Source organism: Bemisia tabaci, chromosome 5, assembly GCF_918797505.1.
Source record: "Bemisia tabaci chromosome 5, PGI_BMITA_v3".
Lineage (NCBI taxonomy): Eukaryota > Metazoa > Arthropoda > Insecta > Hemiptera > Aleyrodidae > Bemisia > Bemisia tabaci.
The window spans coordinates 49,966,977-49,992,368 of NC_092797.1; the positions used below are offsets into that span (position 1 = coordinate 49,966,977).

The 25,392-nt window shown below is 43.9% G+C and overlaps 3 protein-coding genes and 1 long non-coding RNA gene across 4 annotated transcripts in view; 1 reads left to right on the plus strand and 3 right to left on the minus strand.

Annotated features, from left to right (window-relative positions):
- LOC140224680 (uncharacterized) overlaps positions 1-25,392 on the minus strand; it is a 378,383-nt gene that overhangs the window by 324,290 nt on the left and 28,701 nt on the right. The gene's annotated exons all lie outside the window — the stretch shown is intronic.
- Positions 332-3,856, minus strand: Chrac-14 (DNA polymerase epsilon subunit 3 Chrac-14). The gene is made up of 2 exons (XM_019042435.2): positions 3,332-3,856; positions 332-2,115 (listed from the first exon to the last, which is right to left on the minus strand). Exons 1-2 carry the CDS (start codon positions 3,600-3,602, stop codon positions 1,958-1,960), a joined length of 429 nt encoding a protein of 142 aa, XP_018897980.1. The 5' UTR covers positions 3,603-3,856; the 3' UTR covers positions 332-1,957.
- On the plus strand, positions 3,962-10,400 carry Tpi (triose phosphate isomerase). The gene is made up of 5 exons (XM_019042428.2): positions 3,962-4,221; positions 6,496-6,609; positions 7,023-7,117; positions 8,826-9,044; positions 9,889-10,400. The coding sequence occupies exons 1-5, from the start codon at positions 4,113-4,115 to the stop codon at positions 10,093-10,095; spliced, it is 744 nt and encodes a 247-aa protein (XP_018897973.1). The 5' UTR covers positions 3,962-4,112; the 3' UTR covers positions 10,096-10,400.
- LOC109031106 (thioredoxin, mitochondrial) lies at positions 11,592-14,757 on the minus strand. The gene is made up of 3 exons (XM_019042445.2): positions 14,360-14,757; positions 12,501-12,624; positions 11,592-11,912 (listed from the first exon to the last, which is right to left on the minus strand). The coding sequence occupies exons 1-3, from the start codon at positions 14,530-14,532 to the stop codon at positions 11,784-11,786; spliced, it is 426 nt and encodes a 141-aa protein (XP_018897990.1). The 5' UTR covers positions 14,533-14,757; the 3' UTR covers positions 11,592-11,783.

The window sequence follows — 25,392 nt, forward strand, 5'->3', positions numbered from 1 at the left end:
GAGTGCCCACAAGTTGCTCTTGCTACTGACTTTTTTTTTGTTAGTCGCATTTCGATGCTTTTTTGGGCTGCTAAGAACTTAAAATAATTGACCCCTGGTGGGACAATTTGAAAAAAAAAAAAAACTTCACACTATCATTAGCCCCAGCTTTGACTGATGGATAGGCTCAAAAAATTGAACCATTTCAAAAAGGCTCTCACAGAGATCAGAGACTTACCTACTCACTTTTAAAAGAGCAGTTTTTGAGCAATTATTGAGCAGTTTTTCCTTGATGCTTTCGGTAAAAAAGCTAGTCATTTACTTTTGAGGGAGTAAAAAAAAACAATAATGATAAAATTACATTGTTCTATAATGTCAAATTTCCTGAATAAAAATGTGTGTATTGGTTGGAATGACTTAAAGATACTGAGGTATTAAATGTTAAAGTTTATGAAGATTTCTACCTCCAAAATGGAGACAGATGTTGCTTCATTTACAAAAGTTAAAAAATACGAAAATTAGAATAGAAGATATTTAAATTAGTTGTTTTTAAAGGAGAGCAAGTCTATTTGCTGATGAGCCCTACTACTGTGCTAGGGAAAAACACCGTTTGAAAATTCAAATGTCTCTAAATTTCTTCGAATGAAATATGTATGTATTTTAAATGGTAGTTTAAAAATTACTCCTAGAAATTTTCAGATTCTACTAGAAGTAACATCTTCTCAGAGATTAATCAGAGGAAGAGTAGGTATTCGTAGGTTTCTCAACACAACTATATTTTATTTAAGAAAATTTGGCAATGTGCAAAGGTTCATGCAACGTCCTTTCTTAGTACGGCAGTCTAGTTTGCATCATTTTGATGCACTTCACAACTTGCAAAAAATTAGACTTGCTTCTTAATGAAAATTACCAATTCATCTACATCTGACTCAAACTAGAAAATTCAGCAACCTCTTTAAAAACACCTAAGAAGGTATGATGAAATCACATTTCGACGGTGAAACTACCAAACCACGTATCTCGTTTGCGGTGTTTAAAAATCTACGCTTACATTTTATTTTTTTGAAGTAGACCAAATCAATATCATTTCTTGAAATTTTCACAGAATTTTCTCCACACAAAAAGGAAAAATCACAGAAATTTTCAAGAGTGGACGTTAAGTAGTTTTTCATTTAAAAAATAAAGTATGACAGGAAGTCTGCGACGTCGCAAACCGAGATACGTGGTTTGGTAGTTTCACCATCGATTTGTATCAGAGTAACATACACACGATAAAATTGATAATCAAATTACTTCTTCCAAAACTTGTATAAAATTACTTGCAGGAAAAGGAATATCTAATGTTATAATTGGGAGTGTTTTAAAACTAAATGAATCTTAAAGCATAAGTAGGACTTTATGAGGGCCAAACTGAAGCATTGGGTATAAAAGGGGCACTTCTTGCTTGCATTGGTGCAGAATATTTACTGCTAATTTGCTGTGAATTTTCAGAAGATTTCTGTCTAGAGCATAGTAAAATCCGAAGGAATAATCAGTAACATTCAACGAATTTCACACTTTTGCTTGGATCATAATGGACGAGACGTTAGGAGAGATTCTATACACTGTGAACAAGAAGGGCCCTGTCTGCATTCTGCACTTCAATTATTGAGGAGGTAGGTGGTTTTGAAAGCCCTGGAAAGTAGGGATTATTCAAAGTGACCCTATTTTTTATTGACGAATAATTTTTTTTCTCCTTTTAAAAAAAGTTTAGGTAAAAAATAAAACAAAACTGTAGTCAGAGAAGCATAAAGTGTCGGATACCGAGGAACTATAGTCGAACATAAACATTTTGGGAAAATACTGATATAAACAGAGAAATAGGAAACAGATGCTGAAATAAAAAATTCCGATAATTTAAGACCTTGTGCCTTCCTTATCTTTTTACTTATGACTGGTGCTAAAATATTTATTCAATTCAGACTTATTGATTCAGTATTCACTCTGCATCTTCATCGACTTCAGCAGGCACTTCTTGACCTGATGTGTTTTGTTCATCTTCTACAACTTCCTCATCATCATTGTTAGGATTCGAGTTTTCTTTGCTACTCCTTTTCTTGGCTGCTCCTTTTTTTGCTTCTTTAACTTTCTTGAAACCTGAAATGGTAAGAAAGAAATTAATAAAGCAATAATTACGATAGGCAATAAACAGTAAATTATAAAACTACCTTCTGTTCAATTTCTATCAATGGTTATCTCAGTAATCACTGAAGGCTTCATTAATAGCTCCGAAAGTGCTTCACTTATGAGTTCAGCGCTCAGTCATAATATTAGCATATAACAACTGTCTTGATAGGGATTTCAGAAAAATTGTCAAACTCGCAACATACTAAATTGGTGGTTAGCATTAGGACCATATGCATCAGTATTTCAATTTTACCCAGCACCCTTGTGCGCTTGAAAAGGACCTCTCACCAAACTTAGCGGCTGAGGAATTAGTGTAGTCTCCTCGCTCTGCAATTTATTTCCTGATGCATTGTAAGAAACCTTGTTGGCTCCATAAAAGTGAAGGTGGTGCCTAAACTTAAGCTTGCTGGCCAGATAACTCCTGAAGGTTTTAGGGTAGTTCGAGGATTATTAATGAACACATTTTCAGTCTGATTTGTGGGAGGAAAAACTGACTTAACTAAAAAATTGATAAGTACTCATATACATAGCTGTAGGAACGAGAAAAAACACAAAAAAATGGCCCGAACAGTATGTAATAAGGTGGAGAAATGGTGCTGGATCCACACCATTATGCAGGGAAAAGTATGTTACGCTGTCGAGTGTGATCTACTGATGAGGTCTAAAAAGATAACATTATAGATCTCTCAGCACGCCCTCAACTTATTATTCCAATGCAAGCTGCTTTAAGCTGAACACTCTCCCCTCTTCAGTCTTATACTGGTGCTCATTAGAGCAAAAACATTTTTTTGACTCTAATTGATAATTTTTGGAAGTTCTTGGTTTTGTTTTCCCCGCAAAAAGGTGTGGACCCAGCACCACTTCTCCACCTTGTTACAAAGCTGTAGGTTAACATGCTTGGGCTACCTTCCTCAAACTAGTTTGGAGAAAATAGTAGAGAAAAGGGGTGGACCAGGTGGACAGGCTGACGGGAACACTATGAAAAGTACCGGTGGGCTAATTGGTACTTAAGGTAATTTGAAACTGGTTGCTTCCTTCACACGGCACATAAAAGCTGAAATAGGCTAATCTAAGCACTGTGGGTTACTATTTTAAGTCAATTTTAATTCTTCAGTCCCAGTCCGCCAATGTATATGAGATGACGATAATGCAAATTCTTCAGGTTAGTTCAATCATATATACATACCTTCAAGAGATTGTTTCAAAGGTTCAATAAACATGTTCAGCTCAACATCAGATATCGCTTGAATAACATCAGGTCCGTTGATTGTTTTACGGCTGTGCTGAGTAGCTACATCGTTTGCACAAGATGTGAGATAAAGCACGAACACAGATGCAGCTCGGGCAATAGCTAATCTGGCTTCTTTAGACACATTTACACCGTCTGGTAGAGCATCCTTAATTATCCGAGCAACAACAGCTTGAGGTAAATTTAGGTCTTCTAGTGTTTCTGCCATTATAGATCACAGTCCAAGGAATATATTTAAAAGTTAACGCAGTTCAATGATAGAGTCAAGACAATGCCAGCGGAATGTCACTCGCACAGTGGAATAGATTATGCTTTAGAAAAAGGACTGAGTAAGCCAGTAATGTAATAATAACTTCAATGAGCACTGGTCGAGGTTGAATAGTGATTTAAATATTTTCAATATGATAAGGTATAATAATATTCTACGACATACAAAAAATTAACTTTCGATCACATGAATTTGGCGCGTTTCGCGTTGTTTTGGAAAACCTAACCTCAAACAGACGCAAAGATTACCATTCATCAAGGATTCAAGGAGGAAGCGTTCCCCGTAATCTTTGCCTGTAACCTTTGCTCTGTTTACGTTCAACTCAAGGTGATAATAAGGTGATAACAGCAACTTTTCAATAAAAAGCAGATAATTTCTGTCGGAGATCCTTTTCTCTACCGTATCTTCATCTGTAACGCTCCGGACGCTGTTACTCCTGATCCTTCCAAAATGAGTCGAAAATTCTTCGTCGGTGGCAACTGGAAAATGAATGGTGACAAAGCCCAAATTGAGCAGATCGTGCAGTTCTTAAAAACAGGACCTCTGGATCCTGCTGTTGGTGAGCCAAAATTTTTGCTCTCTTCATTTTCTTTCTGTTCTATACACTCCGAGCACTGTCACAAACCACCCCGATTTTTCTAATCAAATGAACTCATCACTTCGCTCTCCTCTATTGATGATGCAATTTGTATGATCTTTCATCGGATATTCTGGTTATTACGTATTTCATCAATGAATCGCACCATGAAGATTACTTTGTCTCAATTTTGTTCCCGTCCATCAAACATGTGCTCTCATCGAAGGCCTCTCTACTTAAATCTCACTCGTTATCAGGGTTGCCTGTCAAAAAATCCTTTCTTTTACAAATTTATTTTTAACAGCTCAATATCGAACGTTTGTTCCCTGGCCACTTACTTTTGCTGGATGAATTTTAAGGGGAGAGCATCTTTCTTTAATATAAAGTGGTCCTCAATAGCCGCATGGTCCTCAAAGCTGTTACTAGCCTTTAATTACCCTTAAGTATCTTTCATTCTTGAGGTCAGGAGGACATTCACGTCATAGGATAATACTATTGTCTATTCCTTAACTTTCAACACTGGTGACTCAAATTTTTTTTTTTTGTTTAACTAGCCCTCAAGGGCGAATCCAATCATTCCAATCTGCTCGCAAACCAGATCGAGCCAATCCCTAACCCGTTATTCTGTATTTACTCCTTTCCCTAACCACTCGCTACAGGCCAAACTCTTTCCATCTGTAACATCTCGGTAGAAGTTCGGCATCCCCCAGTTATCTCTTTGGAATTTCATTAACTCATTCCCTACCTTATTTTTAAATGCTCTCAATTGTAGTTCCTCCAAGACTAATGTATCATCAGCAAAAAGGCTCAATTTGCTCTCCCTCATCACCTCCTTCAGATTATTTATATAGATTAAAAATAACAGAGGCCCTAATCTACTCCCTCAGGGTACCCCCAGCTCCACGCACATTTCATCTGACAATTTTTCACCCCATGCTACTTTCTGTCTCCTATCCTGTAAATAATTTATAAACCACTTTAAAACTCCATCAGCTATCTCTATTTTTTTCAACTTCATAATCAACTTAGCCCTATTTACGGTCTCAAATGCCCTTTTCAAATCTAGAAATACCGCAACTGTAGTTCCCCCCCCCCCTTTTTTTTTCTTTCCCTCCATTTCTTCAACAATCCCTGTATCAACTAAATCCTCTCCTAAATCCTAAATCCTCTCTGCTCATTTACAATCGTTCCCTTTTCTAACAAGTATTCAGTTAATCTTTTTACAAAAATCCCTTCTATCACTTTCTCAATAAAAGGCAATGAGTCAATTGGTCTTAGATCCTCTGCTTTTTCTGAGTTAGCAATTTTTCTAATTGGTACGTCTAAATAATGGTACGTCAATTTTTTTCATGAGCTCTGAAACACATTACCACTTGGATTTCAAGTTTTTCCCTTCTGCAGGTGCTCTGATTTATAATGCTGGTCGTATTTTGTTGGTTGTCAAAAGTGATTTAGGGTCACAAATTAGCATAGATTTTTCGATTGGAGGACACTTTAAAAAAATAGAAGATTGAAATCAAATCGCATAGAACACGGTTGAAACCTCTGATTTCTGTGCCTTGTGATTTTTGGACTTTGAACACTGCACCACCGGAAAAAAACTGCATCATTGATAACACTTTTCCAAGCTCTGAAAGTAAATTTTAAGTTGATAGCACAGCAGAACAACTCAAATAATGATTACTATGGGAATCTGTATGTAATGACTTCCAATAGCTTTGAGACAACATCTCTGATCTTAAAGTCGGTTTTTTAACTATGATTGCAGATTATTTCATGAATACCTAATATTTTTTTACAAGTTTCTAGTAAAATCTTTCAAGTTTTGTTTTTAAGTGCACTGCTCATCGTCAATTTTTATTAGATTCTCTTCTTTATGGATAATATGTCTTTTTTTCCAAGTCGTCAGCTTAAATTGAGGAGAGTTCAATCATAACTTGATGGTTAAATGCTGAAAATGTGCACCTAAATTGCAACATTCAAAAATCTCTACTCGTGTTTAATCTTATTCAACAAAAAATTAATCGACATTTTCCCTGCAATTTTAGGCGATTTTGTTTTTAAAGAGTCAAGAAACTTTCCTGAAAATTTCAACAGTGAATGTTGGTTATATTTACTTTAAAAAATTTAAGCATGATAGGAGACTTAACATAACTCAATCTAAGATATACATTTTCAACTTCAGCCATCTAACTGTATTATCTTCAAGTATTTTGTTCAGTGATTTTAAAGTTTTATGTGTCTAATTTATTTCAGAGGTTGTCGTTGGAGTTCCAGCTGTGTATTTGGAGCATGTCAAAAACATTTTGCCCAGTAACGTGAAAGTCTCAGCCCAGAATTCCTACAAAGTTCCCAAAGGAGCTTTCACTGGTAAATATAAACCCTCACAATTTTTAGGTCAAGATGATGAATGAAAATGACCAATATTCACAAGAAAACTTTTTACAAAGAGTAGCATTTGGTTTCAATACTTCTTGGTCTACATCTTCTCTGAAGCAGGAAAAGGACTCATAAATTATTCTAGAGCATTCAAAACCAACTTTCTCACTTTTACTCTGAGAGACGGTTTATGAGCTGTTGCGGTTAGCTGTATGAGATGTTGGGTCTCTGTCACATCTTTCTTCCTTTGCAGACTTTTCTATTCTTCCCCCCCCCCCCCTCCTCTCCCCAGGATGAACAAAACCCTGGATTCTGTTTGACTTTGACTTGATACACTAAGCAGATAATTTCTCTACCTTATCAACCATTATTAAATATTGACTCTGTGCTTCATTTTTCTCTAGGTGAAATCAGTCCTGCACAAATCAAGGATGTTGGTGCTGACTGGGTTATCTTGGGTCACTCTGAGAGGCGAAACGTTTTTGGAGAAAATGATGTGGTGAGGTCATTTATTCATTACACCGCTTGAAATTGAAAACGAAGGAATGCAGGAAGCCTTCTTGTCATGCGCAGGAGATTTTCTCCTAAAGTAAACATTCTGCTGTAAAATATTGTTTGCAAAACTTGTTGCTGTGGATGTGAAGTCAGCCTTTACATAGGCTCCAAGAGCTGCCTGCAGTTATAATATTGGGAACTACTAGTAATTAAGTTTTTAATACTGAATTTTTTCATTTTGTTAGGTAAGTAAGACATCCAAACTATGCAAGTGAGAGTCCCCCCTTCTCAAAAAAAAAAAAAAAAATTACAGAAGTCCTCCATCAATTTGCTCACTGTCAGGATCTTCACTCCTCTGTTATGTTTCTGTCAATAACAGGACCTCTGTCGGCATCTTTTTTTTAAAAAAAAACATTGGATGCAAACAATTTATCATCAACTTCCCCTCCACTGTTGAAAATTTAATATACTTAAACAATAATACTCTTGAGCAAAAAACAGTGAAGCTCTAAAACGCCAGGAAGAAAACCAGTTCAAGAGGTATACAGGGTGGCCCAGACCTACCGTACCAGGCCTTTTTTTCGGTTAATTTGGGTCGCAGGAAGTCCAAGACTGCGGGGATGAATAGGGAATCGACCCCGAAAAATGTGAATTTTATGGTCCCAAAGCCCCCCGTCGACCCCTAGGGGTAAAAGGGGGGTCTGTACTTCAAAAGTCAGGGTTTATGTTAAAATTTTGAAATTATTTCATCGGAATCAGAACGTACAGAAATTTTTAACTTGAATCGACACCAAGAAATCCAAAATCGGCCCATCCGGGTCCCTAATACCGACCCCTAAAGGTGGGGAACAGAGCCCCCTTTCAAAAAAAAATCAAGTTCGTTAAATTGACGTGGAGACTCGGAAAAAATGTGTATTTATGGGTAATCGACCTCAAGGAATCCAAATTTGCGGGTCCCGTTGTCCTCAGAGACTTTACTGATTGAGCACAGGGGTAACCTCCGCACCGGTTAAATTCAAAAGTTCAGAGACCCCCTGTGCCCCATCAGAAAAGTCTCTGAGGACAACAGGACCCTCAAATTTGGATTCATTGAGGTCGATTATCCATGAATACACATTTTTTCCGAGTCTCCACGTCAATTTAACGAACTTGATTTTTTTTGAAAGGGGGCCCTGTTCCCCACCTTTAGGGGTCGGTATTTTAGACCCGGATGGGCTGATTTTGGATTTCTTGATGTCGATTCAATTGAAAAATTTCCGTACGTTCTGATTCCGATGAAATAATTTCAAAATTTTGACATAAACCCTGACTTTTGAAGTACGGACCCCCCTTTTACCTCCTAAGGGACGACAGGGGGGCTCTGGGACCATGAAATTTGCATTCTTTGGGGTCGATTCCCTATTCATCCCCGCAGTCCTGGACTTCGTGCGACCCAAGTTAACCGAAAAAAAGGCCTGGTATGGTAGGTCTGGGCCACCCTGTATAAATCTCAATCGTCACTTAGGGTGTGCCATTTCTAAGCAACTTTTGATAACTGTTGAAGGATCTAGCTAAGAAGCAAAGGTTGCAAGACTTTGAAGAAGTGTAGTTCTCCTTAATCCAAGAATTTTTAAAGTTCTGAATTATAAACTATGAATAGGTTTTGATCTCTTGATCTCTAATTACATGTCTCATTTTTATTGTTGTCTAAATATCATGAATGTATGTTCCAGCTAATCGCTGAGAAAACAATCCATGCATTAGAAACAGGACTGTCAGTTATTGCTTGCATCGGAGAAAAACTGGAGGAAAGAGAGGCTGGTCAGACGGAGGCAGTTGTTTATCAACAGACAAAAGCCCTAGCTGATAAAATTACTGACTGGTCGAATGTAGTCCTTGCTTATGAACCCGTTTGGGCGATTGGAACTGGAAAGACGGCAACTCCTCAACAGGTAATATTTCTTCTAACCTTTTGATTTACAGATACATGTAGGTTTTGTCCTGTTCATGTAAGTTTTTAGCTGTAAGTATTTTGGAAAAAAAATTTGATTTAGCTCACCAAGAAGTTTAAGGAAATGAAAAAGTCTAAGACAGGTCTATTCATAGCTTCCATCTCATTTTCTATGGAACCAATTATTGATGATAAATATGATTGGTCAAAAATTGTATTTTCGCAGATCAAAAAGCTCCATCTACATTGATGTCCTGAAGCCTTAAAAAGTACATTTTTGATGAGAAAAAAAGAATAAGAGGTCATTCTCTAATATTCTCAGGGCTGTGGATCAGATCGTGAAATTTGAAAGAATTGTTTCTCATTTAGAACAGAGATGATTATGGAATTTATTGGATCACAGGATTTTTTTTTTCTTTTCCAGAAAGTTGTAAAATATCGAGGGCTCAGGCATTGCTAATATTTTTGTGATACTGAATTACAAAAAAAAACTGGCACTCAAGCAAGTGCTTCATGTAACCTGTTTGGTATAGGATGGACGTTTTCTAAAAAAAACACCGAAATCTTGAAAGTGGACTACAGTTAAATTTATCCATTTCTTAATCATCAACCCCTGACTTTGAGAGTGAACTTTCATGTATTTTTATTGGTTGACCTGTTTAAAATGATGTCTCATTGATGCTGATTTTTCAAGGATTGTTACAGAATTCTACTGAAATCCAGCACTTTCCTCGTAGAAAGCCACAGTTATTCTTGTCATAAGTAATAGTTCCTTCAAATGGGAGAGCCATGATGTTTCGGAACTGTGCAATTTTTTCACCTACCGATTTTTTTCTCTGTTTCAGGCTCAAGAGGTTCACAAACAACTCCGAGAATGGCTCAAAGCTAATGTATCAGAAAAAGTGGCTCAAACATTGAGAATAATCTATGGAGGGTCAGTAACTGCTGCCAATTGTAAAGAACTTGCTAAGGAACCCGACATAGATGGATTTTTGGTCGGAGGAGCATCTTTGAAACCTGAATTTGTTGAAATTGTAAATGCTCGCCAATAAAATCGTGCAAAAAATTTCCAGGAAGAATTCAACTCTTCCATGCTGGCTGAAGAAAGTCAGGTTAAAAAGCAAACACTGATTCCCTTGTTATTTTGAGATTATGTAATTTTAAACAAAACAGAACTTTATTTTTATCTTTATTGGCTTTAAGTTTTTTATTGAAGTATTAAATACTAAAAAATTCTTTTTTATTTATTTTATTAGTTGAGTCAATGGGAGTGATCGATAAGAAAGCATGAAAGGTTGTTGTTGTTCATTTTTTTTTCATCACAACTTATTTAATAATAAGTACTGATACCCTCGTAGCTCTTGTTGTTCTTTCCTTCAAATTATCATAATCTCTACATAATTATGCTCCTTGGAAAGTGTCCTACTCACCTCTGCATAAAACGCAGGAATGAAATGTTAGTTGCCTTTTTTTCTTTTTCACCAGTCAAGATGGGAAGACATCAAACATTCAGCACTCAATTTCATTGAATTTGAAGACTAGGAATTTGATTTTAAAAAAATACAATTAGATGTAATAAGTTTTTGATAAGAAAGAAGCTAGCTGAAGATTAGTAATGCAATTTTTTCTCTTTTGACAGTTCAGTGTTTTCATGCCGGATCTTTTGTGAGTCATGAGATTTTCTCAAATTTCTTTTACAAATCAAAATCTCAAATTCATAACATTAGCCATTGCAACAAAGGTTGCTTAGGTACTCTTCCCTTTTGGGGAGGGAACGTTTATTTAAAGAAATAATAATAATAACACAGAATATAGAGTTGAGGGAATTATATTGAGATTTTGCTGTGACAAAAAATAGGTATTGGCTCATTAGCCAATGAGAATGAGGCTATAATAAAGCGCAAACACTATTCAACACTGCGCATAACTCAACTTTAAATTGGGCCTGTATGATACTCCGTTAGTATTAGATCTATGGTTACTTACTATGATAGAAGAATTTACATTGCTCCGCTTAGCCACCATTTCACTCAATTTCTCTATGAATTATCAATGGATCTTTAAACTGCACAAAATATTCATTCATGGGGGGGGGGGGGAGAGGTAGAGGCCTGCAAGGAAATAGCAAATTCATGTTGGAGGTGCTTCTAAAAATTCTGTGAGATAAAGAACACTGTTGTCTGAAAGGCTTCCTTTTATCCAACTTTTCAAGGTCGCACGGACAGCTTTATGGCTAATACGAACTTCGAGAAAAAAAAATTTTAAAAAATAAACATTCAAGGCTAAATTTGGACCTAATGATGTTATTCTCTGATAAGGAAGTAATGATTAATTTAAAGAGCCTGACAGTAAGTTTTTTCTTCAATGCATCAATTTTTGCCAATAATATGTAAAAACGTGTCTTCACGCCGGTTCTTATGTGAGTCATGAGACTTTGTCAAATTTCTTTCACAAATCACATTCTCAAATTCATAACATTAGCCATGGGTAATCAAGAGACCAAGAGTAAAATAAAGGAGTTACTTATTTGGTGAATAAAAGCACATGCTTAATTGTGAACAAAAAACAAGAAGGTTTATTACTGTATTACTGGAGAAATGTGTGCCTGCTAAATAATTTATAAAAATAAATATTTTGTGAGGATAGATAGCAAACCATAAAAACGAAGACAGTCATAAATGGAACAAAATGATTCTAAGATGACGGATTTTTCCTCTCTCTTCAAAACTCTCATAACAGACTATTTGGGTACTGGAGCTTCTATTGCTTGGTCGATAAATTTCCTCAGTTTGTCAGTGTCTTGGAGTCCAACTAATCTTTCGAGAACTTTTCCTTCTCGCATTACAAGCAAAACCGGAACTGCTCCAACCTATATTTCAACGAAAGAGAAATATATTACTCTCAATTTATTCAGGATTTACAGAAAATAAATTCTTGGATGAACTACAGACATGATACACGGATACTAGAAATTCGCATGTTAGCAGCTCTCTTGGTTGCAAAATGAGAGAAAAAAACCTACAGACGTCCAATTACTTGCAAGTCTGCATGTGAAAAAAAATATTCTGATATTTCAGGCATGTTTGGTGAAAGAGCGTATGAGACTTCCAATGCTGCTGAGATTGTGCGACTCAGTTCTCTGGTTGTAAGTAACTGATTTGACAATTCTGCTACAAATTTTTTCCTGAATTTGCTCAGAAATTTTCCTCACTGTTGTAACGTGTCTGTAAGTGTGAATGACTTTCATTTGCCACAAACGCTGTAAAAAATTGCACAATCTGAGCAGCATTGCAAGCCTCATACGTCCTTTTACCGAAGAATGCCTCAATTAAACCAGCTGACATAAAAATGAATGATGTACTTACAAATAGAATCACCCTGTCATATCTTTGGAGCCTGACTACTTTTGCAGGTACAGAAAAGTTTAATATCTTTTCTCCAAAAGAATATTATTTACCTCATAATCCATTGCCAGGTCCGTGTTTTCGTCGATGTCAACTTTAGCCAGTAGTACCTCTCCCTTCCTCTCCTCAATTACACTTTCTAGGCGAGGAGTCAAAGTCCGGCAGGGATTACACCATCTGAAACCGATGATTTTACAAATTAATGAAGATCATAGAATAGTGCCTTGATGCAAGGATGTACCTCACTCCACCTTAGCAGCAACCTGTGAGCTAGAAATAGACTTTTTAAAAACTTTTAAAAAAAAAGTAAACTCACTGTTGTATCTTGACATCCTCTCTAGTTTAATAAAATGATTTTCAAGACTCTTAATGGACAGGGTGAGGAAGGAGAGTAAGACGGTCCAAAGGTCGAATTCCAAAGGAGGAATCAAAATTCAGATTAAGGAGAAAGTCATTACCTAAGAATATTGTTTGGCAGGAAATTTTCTTTGAAACATTGTTGTGTTATTCGAGCAAAATTATTTCCTCATAAACCACCAAAGGGCGATTTCGATGATTTTGCTGGCCACAGAGTAGCCTTTCTGCGGCGCAAGGGTTGGGTCGCATAGCGGTCTGGGGGCAGAGCTTCCTAGTTTGTAGTGCCCTCTCTTTTTACCACCACAAAGGACCCCGCACACTCCTCATGGAAGAGTGCACTAACGTTCGGCTGTGTGTCAACAAGGAAATCAGGGGAACTCCAGCACCGAGCGGCAGTCTTATCTCGGATTCTGCATGCCTTTTTGCTTGATCATCCAAATCAGATTCGTGAAGAGCATAAGAACAAAGAGTCGGAGAAAAACAGTGAACGTCAAACGGACGAGAGCGGGAGGGAGATAGCCCCAGAGTAGGCAGGAATAGATAAGAAGACAGACACTTGCTACGGTTTTCCTTATTCACATCAGACATGTTTTTGAATGCCTTGCTCTTTTTGACTCTTTATCGCCGAGTAATTGAAGCGTTCCAGGCGTATTATGCAAAAACGGTGCATTGTAGAAAGCTATCACAATGATCACTTCTTATCAGCAACTGGAGATGAATTGAATGCAGTAAAAAATTAAAAGTCGATCGTGGTGCACTAACCATTAAGAGTGCGCAGGGTCCTTTAAGTGAGGGAAAGTGTTGTATCATAAGATTCATACGCATTCAGAATTTCCATGCTCACCAGTGGAGCCATTGGGGTCATCCCTGAGCTACTTGTCTTTATTAGTAGATACTACTTGTTATTCGCTAGTTCCTAAGTGCCATTCCATCATATTAGTATTTCAGGCAATTAAAAATGTTAGGAATGTACCTGAGTGTCTCTCTTCTCAGTTCATGACACTCATAGAAGAGGAAATCTTATTCTGGTACTTTTATATTTAGAATCTAAATGAGGATGGCTTTGAAGACGATGAATTAATATTCCTTTCAAGAGATTAATATATTCTTTTTCTGGTCAAGTTTTGAACTAACGTAGAATTCGCCAAGCTACAATGTTAATATTTACTGGAGTCAGTACTTAACATTGGCATAAAAACTTACTCTGATTCCTTCATACACTTGAATTATAGTTGAAAAATAAGGGACATAGAGGTTAGATGTGTCTTGAATGGTTTGCTAGCCTTGGCATCAGTGTTGCTACAGATCGCTACGCGTCTCTCCTCATATCTACGTTTAATTGTGCGAACCTTAGAGTTTGTGTTCATTAGACAGCTTTATTCTAAAAGAGTATAACCAATGAAAGCAGATGTTGGGATAATTTTTCAATGGAGGCTCAAGAACGTCCTATTTGCATGGAAATCTGTCAAGCATCTCCACGAACAGAGATTTGCTCCCAAAAATGATTAGATAAGTGAACTAAGATTAGGATACACAATCAATAAAATATACTTACGTTGCAAAAAAATCTACAATCACAGGTTTTTTGCTACTTTTCACTCTTTCCTCAAAGTCCTTAACGTCTTGAATTTTAAAAGAATTGCTACTCTCTAGTCTGCGACCTCCAATCAGTAAAGTTTCTTGCACTTTCAATAAAGAATTCAACCTTGAGAAAACTCTGAGACTCATTATAAACGGAATTTAGTTGAAATTACACCTACTTAAATTATACTAATTTAAAAGGAAAAAAGTCGGCAGAAGATACAGAAAGAAAACACGGTGATTGCTATCGTTTATCAGCACTATTACATCATGCATGTTTACAATCACCACGGTCAACAGATGTTGTCTAATTGGCAAAAAATTGATTTGCTGACAACGATTTACTAACAAAAGAGCTTTTCATACGACGGAAATTTACAAAAAAAGAAAAAAACAGCCAGAGAGCCCGCTAATGCATGGGAGAGGGATAGAAAACAGCCAGGGAGCCCGCTTATGTGTGCGAGAGAGAGAGACGGATAATCATGTGTGCGAGAGAGACAGATAATCGCCTAGCGGGACGCCTACGAGTGTGCGCGAGAGACAGAAAACAGCCAGGAACCCCGCTAATGTGTGCGAGAGAGATAGAAAAAAGCCAGGGACCCCCTAATGTGTGCGAGGGAGATAAAAAACAGCCAGGGAGCCCGCTTAGGTGTGCGAGAGAGACAGATAATCGCCTGCCGAGACGCCTATGAATGTGCAAGAGAGACAAAAAACAGCCAGGGACCCCAAATGTGTGCGAGAAAGACTGAAAATCGCCTGTGCAGCGAGCGCGATGGTGCATGTGCAGCAGCAGAGAGACAGAAAATAGGTAGCCAGGCGAGTGCTCGCTAAAGTGTGCGAGAGAACAGAAAATCGCCCGGGTAGGAAGCGTACAAGTGCGAGAGAGACAGCAAATAGCCAGGCGGGACTTGGGTGGTTTTTCCGTCAAAGCAGCATCGCGTTCCCCCGCGACCCTCCGAGAGTGGTTGCACCGTCGGTTCCCCGTTCAAGGGCACCCAGTGCGAGAGAGACAGAAAATCGCCCAGGTAGCAAGCGTATAAGTGCGAGAGAGATAGAAAATCGCCTTGCACGACGCGATTGTGTGCGAGAGACACAGAAAATAGCCAGGCGTCTCGCTAAAGTGTGCGAGAGAGACAGAAAATCGCCCGGGTAGGAAGCGTACAAGTGCGAGAGAGACAGCAAATAGCCAGGCGGGACTTGGGTGGTTTTTCCGTCAAAGCAGCATCGCGTTCCCCCGCGACCCTCCGAGAGTGGTTGCACCCTCGGTTGCCCCGTTCAAGGGCACCCAGTGCGAGAGAGACAGAAAATCGCCCAGGTAGCAAGCGTATAAGTGCGAGAGAGATAGAAAATCGCCTTGCACGACGCGATTGTGTGCGAGAGAGACAGAAAATAGCCAGGCGTCTCGCTAAAGTGTGCGAGAGAGACAGAGAATCGCCCGGGTAGGAAGCGTATAAGTGCGAGAGAGACAGCAAATAGCCAGGCGGGACTTGGGTGGTTTTTCCGTCAAAGCAGCATCGCGTTCCCCCGCGACCCTCCGAGAGTGGTTGCACCCTCGGTTGCCCCGTTCAAGGGCACCCAGTGCGAGAGAGACAGAAAATCGCCCAGGTAGCAAGCGTATAAGTGCGAGAGAGATAGAAAATCGCCTTCCACGACGCGATTGTGTGCGAGAGAGACAGAAAATAGCCAGGCGTCTCGCTAAAGTGTGCGAGAGAGACAGAAAATCGCCCGGGTAGGAAGCGTATAAGTGCGAGAGAGACAGCAAATAGCCAGGCGGGACTTGGGTGGTTTTTCCGTCAAAGCAGCATCGCGTTCCCCCGCGACCCTCCGAGAGTGGTTGCACCCTCGGTTGCCCCGTTCAAGGGCACCCAGTGCGAGAGAGACAGAAAATCGCCCAGGTAGCAAGCGTATAAGTGCGAGAGAGATAGAAAATCGCCTTGCACGACGCGATTGTGTGCGAGAGAGACAGAAAATAGCCAGGCGTCTCGCTAAAGTGTGCGAGAGAGACAGAGAATCGCCCGGGTAGGAAGCGTATAAGTGCGAGAGAGACAGCAAATAGCCAGGCGGGACTTGGGTGGTTTTTCCGTCAAAGCAGCATCGCGTTCCCCCGCGACCCTCCGAGAGTGGTTGCACCCTCGGTTGCCCCGTTCAAGGGCACCCAGTGCGAGAGAGACAGAAAATCGCCCAGGTAGCAAGCGTATAAGTGCGAGAGAGATAGAAAATCGCCTTGCACGACGCGATTGTGTGCGAGAGAGACAGAAAATAGCCAGGCGTCTCGCTAAAGTGTGCGAGAGAGACAGAGAATCGCCCGGGTAGGAAGCGTATAAGTGCGAGAGAGACAGCAAATAGCCAGGCGGGACTTGGGTGGTTTTTCCGTCAAAGCAGCATCGCGTTCCCCCGCGACCCTCCGAGAGTGGTTGCACCCTCGGTTGCCCCGTTCAAGGGCACCCAGTGCGAGAGAGACAGAAAATCGCCCAGGTAGCAAGCGTATAAGTGCGAGAGAGATAGAAAATCGCCTTGCACGACGCGATTGTGTGCGAGAGAGACAGAAAATAGCCAGGCGTCTCGCTAAAGTGTGCGAGAGAGACAGAGAATCGCCCGGGTAGGAAGCGTATAAGTGCGAGAGAGACAGCAAATAGCCAGGCGGGACTTGGGTGGTTTTTCGTCAAAGCAGCATCGCGTTCCCCCGCGACCCTCCGAGAGTGGTTGCACCCTCGGTTGCCCCGTTTACCAGTGCGAGAGAGACAGAAAATCGCCCAGGTAGCAAGCGTATAAGTGCGAGAGAGATAGAAAATCCCCGAGGTAGGAAGCGTATAAGTGCGAGAGAGACAGAGAATAGCCAGGCGGTAGCTCGCTAAAGTGTGCGAGAGAGATAGAGAATCGCCCGAGGTAGGAAGCGTATAAGTGCGAGAGAGACAGCAAATAGCCAGGCGGGACTTGGGCGGTTTTTCCGTCAAAGCAGCATCGCGTTCCCCCGCGACCCTCCGAGAGTGGTTGCACCCTCGGTTGCCCCGTTTCCAGTGCTAGAGAAACAGAAAATCGCCCAGGTAGCAAGCGTATAAGTGCGAGAGAGATAGAGAATCCCCGAGGTAGGAAGCGTATAAGTGCGAGAGGGATAGAAAATCCCCGAGGTAGGAAGCGTTTAAGTGCGAGAAAGATAGAGAATCCCCGAGGGAGGAAGCGTATAAGTGCGAGAGGGATAGAGAATCCCCGCGGTAGGAAGCGTATAAGTGCGAGAGAGATAGAGAATCCCCGAGGTAGGAAGCGTATAAGTGCGAGAGAGACAGCAAATAGCCAGGCGGGACTTGGGTGGTTTTTCCGTCAAAGCACCATCGCGTTCCCCCGCGACCCTCCGAGAGTGGTTGCACCATCGGTTGTACCGTTTCCAGTGCGAGAGAGATAGAGAATCCCCGAGGTAGGAAGCGTATAAGTGCGAGAGAGATAGAGAATCCCCGAGGTAGGGAGCGTATAAGTGCGAGAGAGACAGCAAATAGCCAGGCGGGACTTGGGTGGTTTTTCCGTCAAAGCACCATCGCGTTCCCCCGCGACCCTCCGAGAGTGGTTGCATCCTCGGTTGTACCGTTTCCAGTGCGAGAGAGATAGAGAATCCCCGAGGTAGGAAGCGTATACGTGCGAGAGAGATAGAGAATCCCCGAGGTAGGGAGCGTATAAGTGCGAGAGAGACAGCAAATAGCCAGGCGGGACTTGGGTGGTTTTTCCGTCAAAGCACCATCGCGTTCCCCCGCGACCCTCCGAGAGTGGTTGCACCCTCGGTTGTACCGTTTCCAGTGCGAGAGAGATAGAGAATCCCCGAGGTAGGAAGCGTATAAGTGCGAGAGAGATAGAGAATCCCCGAGGTAGGGAGCGTATAAGTGCGAGAGAGACAGCAAATAGCCAGGCGGGACTTGGTTGGTTTTTCCGTCAAAGCAGCATCGCGTTCCCCCGCGACCCTCCGAGAGTGGTTGCACCCTCGGTTGCCCCGTTTCCAGTGCGAGAGAGACAGAAAATCGCCCAGGTAGCAAGCGTATAAGTGCGAGAGAGATAGAGAATCCCCGAGGTAGGAAGCGTATAAGTGCGAAAGAGATAGAGAATCCCCGATGTAAGAAGCGTTTAAGTGCGAGAGAGATAGTGAACCCCCGAGGTAGGAAGCGTATAAGTGCGAGAGAGATAGAAAATCGCGGAGGTAGGAAGCGTATAAGTGCGAGAGAGACAGCAAATAGCCAGGCGGGACTTGGGTGGTTTTTCCGTCAAAGCAGCATCGCGTTCCCCCGCGACCCTCCAAGAGTGGTTGCACCCTCGGTTGCCCCGTTTCCAGTGCGAGAGAGACAGAAAATCGCCCAGGTAGCAAGCGTATAAGTGCGAGAGAGATAGAGAATCCCCGAGGTAGGAAGCGTATAAGTGCGAGAGAGATAGAAAATCCCCGAGGTAGGAAGCGTATAAGTGCGAGAGAGATAGAGAATCCCTGAGGTAGGAAGCGTATAAGTTCGAGAGAGATAGAGAATCCCCGAGGTAGGAAGCGTATAAGTGCGAGAGAGATAGAAAATCCCCGAGGTAGGAAGCGTATAAGTGCCAGAGAGACAGCAAATAGCCAGGCGGGACTTGGGTGGTTTTTCCGTCAAAGCAGCATCGCGTTCCCCCGCGACCCTCCGAGAAAGGTTGCACCCTCGGTTGCCCCGTTTCCAGTGCGAGAGAGACAGAAAATCGCCCAGGTAGTAAGCGTATAAGTGCGAGAGAGATAGAGAATCCCCGAGGTAGGAAGCGTATAAGTGCGAGAGAGATAGAAAATCCCCGAGGTGGGAAGCGTATAAGTGCGAGAGGGATAGAGAATCCCCGCGGTAGGAAGCGTATAAGTGCGAGAGAGATAGAGAATCCCCGAGGTAGGAAGCGTATAAGTGCGAGAGAGATAGAAAATCCTCGAGGTAGGAAGCGTATAAGTGCCTGGCGGGACTTGGGTGGTTTTACCGTCAAAACATCGCGTTCCCCCGCGACCCTCCGAGAGTGGTTGCACCCTCGGTTCCCCCGTTCAAGGGCACCCAGTGCGAGAGAGACAGAAAATCGCCCAGGTAGCAAGCGTATAAGTGCGAGGGAGACAGAAAATAGCCAGGCGGGACTTGGGTGGTTTTTCCGTCAAAGCAGCATCGCGTTCCCCCGCGACCCTCCGAGAGTGGTTGCACCATCAGTTCCCCCGTTCAAGGGCACCCAGTGCGAGAGAGACAGAATATCGCACAGGTAGCAAGCGTATAAGTGCGAGAGAGATAGAAAATCGCCTTGCACGACGAGATTGTGTGCGAGAGGGACAGAAAATAGCCAGGCGTCTCGCTAAAGTGTGCAAGAGAGACAGAAAATCGCCCGGGTAGGAAGCGTATAAGTGCGAGAGAGATAGAAAATCGCCTTGCACGACGCGATTGTGTGCGAGAGAGACAGAAAATAGCCAGGCGTCTCGCTAAAGTGTGCGAGAGAGACAGAAAATCGCCCGGGTAGGAAGCGTATAAGTGCGAGAGAGACAGAAAATAGCCAGGCGTCTCGCTAGAGTGTGCGAGAGAGACAGAAAATCGCCCGGGTAGGAAGCTTATAAGTGCGAGAGAGACAGCAAATAGCTTGGCGGGACTTGGGTGGTTTTTCCGTCAAAGCAGCATCGCGTTCCCCCGCGACCCTCCGAGAGTGGTTGCACCCTCGGTTCCCCCGTTCAAGGGCACCCAGTGCGAGAGAGACAGAAAATCGCCCAGGTAGCAAGCGTATAAGTGCGAGAGAGATAGAAAATCGCCTTGCACGACGCAATTGTGTGCGAGAGAGACAGAAAATAGCCAGGCGTCTCGCTAAAGTGTGCGAGAGAGACAGAAAATCGCCCGGATAGGCAGCGTATAAGTGCGAGAGAGACAGAAAATCGCCCAGGTAGCAAGCGTATAAGTGCAAGAGAGATAGAAAATCGCCTTGCACGACGCGTTTGCGTGCGAGAGAGACAGAAAATAGCCAGGCGTCCCGCTAAAGTGTGCGAGAGAGACAGAAAATCGCCCGGGTAGGAAGCGTACAAGTGCGAAGGAGACAGAAAATCGCCAGGCGGACTTGGGTGGTTTTACCGTCAAAACATCGCGTTCCCCCGCGACCCTCCGAGAGTGGTTGCACCCTCGGTTCCCCCGTTCAAGGGCACCCAGTGCGAGAGAGACAGAAAATCGCCCAGGTAGCAAGCGTATAAGTGCGAGAGAGACAGAAAATAGCCAGGCGGGACTTGGGTGGTTTTTCCGTCAAAGCAGCATCGCGTTCCCCCGCGACCCTCCGAGAGTGGTTGCACCCTCGGTTCCCCCGTTCAAGGGCACCCAGTGCGAGAGAGACAGAAAATCGCCCAGGTAGCAAGCGTATATGTGCGAGAGAGATAGAAAATCGCCTTGCACGACGCGATTGTGTGCGAGAGAGACAGAAAATAGCCAGGCGTCTCGCTAAAGTGTGCGAGAGAGACAGAAAATCGCCCGGGTAGGAAGCGTATAAGTGCGAGAGAGACAACAAATAGCCAGGGGGACTTGGGTGGTTTTTCTTTCAAAGCAGCATCGCGTTCCCCCGCGACCCTCCGAGAGTGGTTGCACCCTCGGTTGCCCCGTTTCCAGTGCGAGAGAGACAGAAAATCGCCCAGGTAGCAAGCGTATAAGTGCAAGAGAGATAGAGAATCCCCGAGGTAGGAAGCGTATAAGTGCGAGAGAGATAGAGAATCCCCGAGGTAGGAAGCGTATAAGTGCGAGAGAGATAGAGAATCCCCGAGGTAGGAAGCGTATAAGTGCGAGAGAGATAGAAAATCCCCGAGGTAGGAAGCGTATAAGTGCGAGAGAGACAGCAAATAGCCAGGCGGGACTTGGGTGGTTTTCGTCAAAGCAGCATCGCGTTCCCCCGCGTCCCTCCGAGAGTGGTTGCATCCTCGGTTGTACCGTTTCCAGTGCGAGAGAGATAGAGAATCCCCGAGGTAGGAAGCGTATAAGTGCGAGAGAGATAGAGAATCCCCGAGGTAGGGAGCGTATAAGTGCGAGAGAGACAGCAAATAGCCAGGCGGGACTTGGGTGGTTTTTCCGTCAAAGCACCATCGCGTTCCCCCGCGACCCTCCGAGAGTGGTTGCACCCTCGGTTGTACCGTTTCCAGTGCGAGAGAGATAGAGAATCCCCGAGGTAGGAAGCGTATAAGTGCGAGAGAGATAGAGAATCCCCGAGGTAGGGAGCGTATAAGTGCGAGAGAGACAGCAAATAGCCAGGCGGGACTTGGTTGGTTTTTCCGTCAAAGCAGCATCGCGTTCCCCCGCGACCCTCCGAGAGTGGTTGCACCCTCGGTTGCCCCGTTTCCAGTGCGAGAGAGACAGAAAATCGCCCAGGTAGCAAGCGTATAAGTGCGAGAGAGATAGAGAATCCCCGAGGTAGGAAGCGTATAAGTGCGAAAGAGATAGAGAATCCCCGATGTAAGAAGCGTTTAAGTGCGAGAGAGATAGTGAATCCCCGAGGTAGGAAGCGTATAAGTGCGAGAGAGATAGAAAATCGCGGAGGTAGGAAGCGTATAAGTGCGAGAGAGACAGCAAATAGCCAGGCGGGACTTGGGTGGTTTTTCCGTCAAAGCAGCATCGCGTTCCCCCGCGACCCTCCAAGAGTGATTGCACCCTCGGTTGCCCCGTTTCCAGTGCGAGAGAGACAGAAAATCGCCCAGGTAGCAAGCGTATAAGTGCGAGAGAGATAGAGAATCCCCAAGGTAGGAAGCGTATAAGTGCGAGAGAGATAGAAAATCCCCGAGGTAGGAAGCGTATAAGTGCGAGAGAGATAGAGAATCCCTGAGGTAGGAAGCGTATAAGTTCGAGAGAGATAGAGAATCCCCGAGGTAGGAAGCGTATAAGTGCGAGAGAGATAGAAAATCCCCGAGGTAGGAAGCGTATAAGTGCGAGAGAGACAGCAAATAGCCAGGCGGGACTTGGGTGGTTTTTCCGTCAAAGCAGCATCGCGTTCCCCCGCGACCCTCCGAGAAAGGTTGCACCCTCGGTTGCCCCGTTTCCAGTGCGAGAGAGACAGAAAATCGCCCAGGTAGTAAGCGTATAAGTGCGAGAGAGATAGAGAATCCCCGAGGTAGGAAGCGCATAAGTGCGAGAGAGATAGAAAATCCCCGAGGTAGGAAGCGTATAAGTGCGAGAGGGATAGAGAATCCCCGCGGTAGGAAGCGTATAAGTGCGAGAGAGATAGAGAATCCCCGAGGTAGGAAGCGTATAAGTGCGAGAGAGATAGAAAATCCCCGAGGTAGGAAGCGTATAAGTGCGAGAGAGATAGAGAATCCCCGAGGTAGGAAGCGTATAAGTGCGAGAGAGATAGAGAAACCCCGAGGTAGGAAGCGTATAAGTGCGAGAGAGATAGAAAGTCCCCACGGTAGGAAGCGTATAAGTGCGAGAGAGACAGCAAATAGCCAGGCGGGACTTGGGTGGTTTTTCCGTCAAAGCAGCATCGCGTTCCCCCGCGACCCTCCGAGAAAGGTTGCACCCTCGGTTGCCCCGTTTCCAGTGCGAGAGAGACAGAAAATCGCCCAGGTAGTAAGCGTATAAGTGCGAGAGAGATAGAGAATCCCCGAGGTAGGAAGCGTATAAGTGCGAGAGAGATAGAAAATCCCCGAGGTAGGAAGCGTATAAGTGCGAGAGGGATAGAGAATCCCCGCGGTAGGAAGCGTATAAGTTCGAGAGAGATAGAGAATCCCCGAGGTAGGAAGCGTATAAGTGCGAGAGAGATAGAGAATCCCCGAGGTAGGAAGCGTATAAGTGCGAGAGAGATAGAAAATCCCCGTGGTAGGAAGCGTATAAGTGCGAGAGAGACAGCAAATAGCCAGGCGGGACTTGGGTGGTTTTCGTCAAAGCAGCATCGCGTTCCCCCGCGTCCCTCCGAGAGTGGTTGCACCCTCGGTTGCCCCGTTTCCAGTGCGAGAGAGACAGAAAATCGCCCAGGTAGCAAGCGTATAAGTGCGAGAGAGATAGAGAATCCCCGAGGTAGGAAGCGTATATGTGCGAGAGAGATAGAGAATCCCCGAGGTAAGAAGCGTATAAGTGCGAGAGAGATAGAGAATCCCCGAGGTAGGAAGCGTATTAGTGCGAGAGAGATAGAAAATCGTCCGGGTAGGAAGCGTATAAGTGCGAGAGAGACAGCAAATAGCCAGGCGGGACTTGGGTGGTTTTTCCGTCAAAGCAGCATCGCGTTCCCCCGCGACCCTCCGAGAGTGGTTGCACCCTCGGTTGTACCGTTTCCAGTGCGAGAGAGATAGAGAATCCCCGAGGTAGGAAGCGTATAAGTGCGAGAGAGATAGAGAATCCCCGAGGTAAGAAGCGTATAAGTGCGAGAGAGATAGAGAATCCCCGAGGTAGGAAGCGTATAAGTGCGAGAGAGATAGAAAATCCCGGAGGTAGGAAGCGTATAAGTGCGAGAGGGACAGCAAATAGCCAGGCGGGACTTGGGTGGTTTTTCCGTCAAAGCAGCATCGCGTTCCCCCGGTACCCTCCGAGAGTGGTTGCACCCTCGGTTGCCCCGTTTCCAGTGCGAGAGAGACAGAAAATCGCCCAGGTAGCAAGCGTATAAGTGCGAGAGAGATAGAGAATCCCCGAGGTAGGAAGCGTATAAGTGCGAGAGAGATAGAAAATCCCCGAGGTAGGAAGCGTATAAGTGCGAGAGAGATAGAGAATCCCCGAGGTAGGAAGCGTATAAGTGCGAGAGAGACAGCAAATAGCGAGCCCCGCAGGTTGCCCCGTTTCCAGTGCGAGAGAGACAGAAAATCGCCCAGGTAGTAAGCGTATAAGTGCGAGAGAGATAGAGAATCCCCGAGGTAGGAAGCGTATAAGTGCGAGAGAGATAGAGAATCCCTGAGGTAGGAAGCGTATAAGTGCGAGAGAGATAGAGAATCCCCGAGGTAGGAAGCGTATAAGTGCGAGAGAGATAGAGAATCCCCGAGGTAGGAAGCGTTTACGTGCAAGAGAGATAGAGAATCCCCGAGGTAGGAAGCGTATAAGTGCGAGAGAGATAGAAAATCCCCGAGGTAGGAAGCGTATAAGTGCGAGAGAGATAGAGAATCCCCGAGGTAGGAAGCGTATAAGTGCGAGAGAGATAGAGAATACCCGAGGTAGGAAGCGTATAAGTGCGAGAGAGATAGAAAATCCCCGAGGTAGGAAGCGTATAAGTGCGAGAGAGACAGCAAATAGCCAGGCGGGACTTGGGTGGTTTTCGTCAAAGCAGCATCGCGTTCCCCCGCGTCCCTCCGAGAGTGGTTGCACCCTCGGTTGCCCCGTTTCCAGTGCGAGAGAGACAGAAAATCGTCCAGGTAGCAAGCGTATAAGTGCGAGGGAGATAGAGAATCCCCGAGGTAGGAAGCGTATAAGTGCGAGAGAGATAGAAAATCCCCGAGGTAGGAAGCGTATAAGTGCGAGAGAGATAGAGAATCCCCGCGGTAGGAAGCCTATAAGTGCGAGAGAGATAGAATATCCCCGAGGTAGGAAGCGTATAAGTGCGAGAGAGACAGCAAATAGCCAGGCGGGACTTGGGCGGTTTTTCCGTCAAAGCAGCATCGCGTTCCCCCGCGACCCTCCGAGAGTGGTTGCACCCTCGGTTGCCCCGTTTCCAGTGCTAGAGAAACAGAAAATCGCCCAGGTAGCAAGCGTATAAGTGCGAGAGAGATAGAGAATCCCCGAGGTAGGAAGCGTATAAGTGCGAGAGGGATAGAAAATCCCCGAGGTAGGAAGCGTTTAAGTGCGAGAAAGATAGAGAATCCCCGAGGGAGGAAGCGTATAAGTGCGAGAGGGATAGAGAATCCCCGCGGTAGGAAGCGTATAAGTGCGAGAGAGATAGAGAATCCCCGAGGTAGGAAGCGTATAAGTGCGAGAGAGACAGCAAATAGCCAGGCGGGACTTGGGTGGTTTTTCCGTCAAAGCACCATCGCGTTCCCCCGCGACCCTCCGAGAGTGGTTGCACCATCGGTTGTACCGTTTCCAGTGCGAGAGAGATAGAGAATCCCCGAGGTAGGAAGCG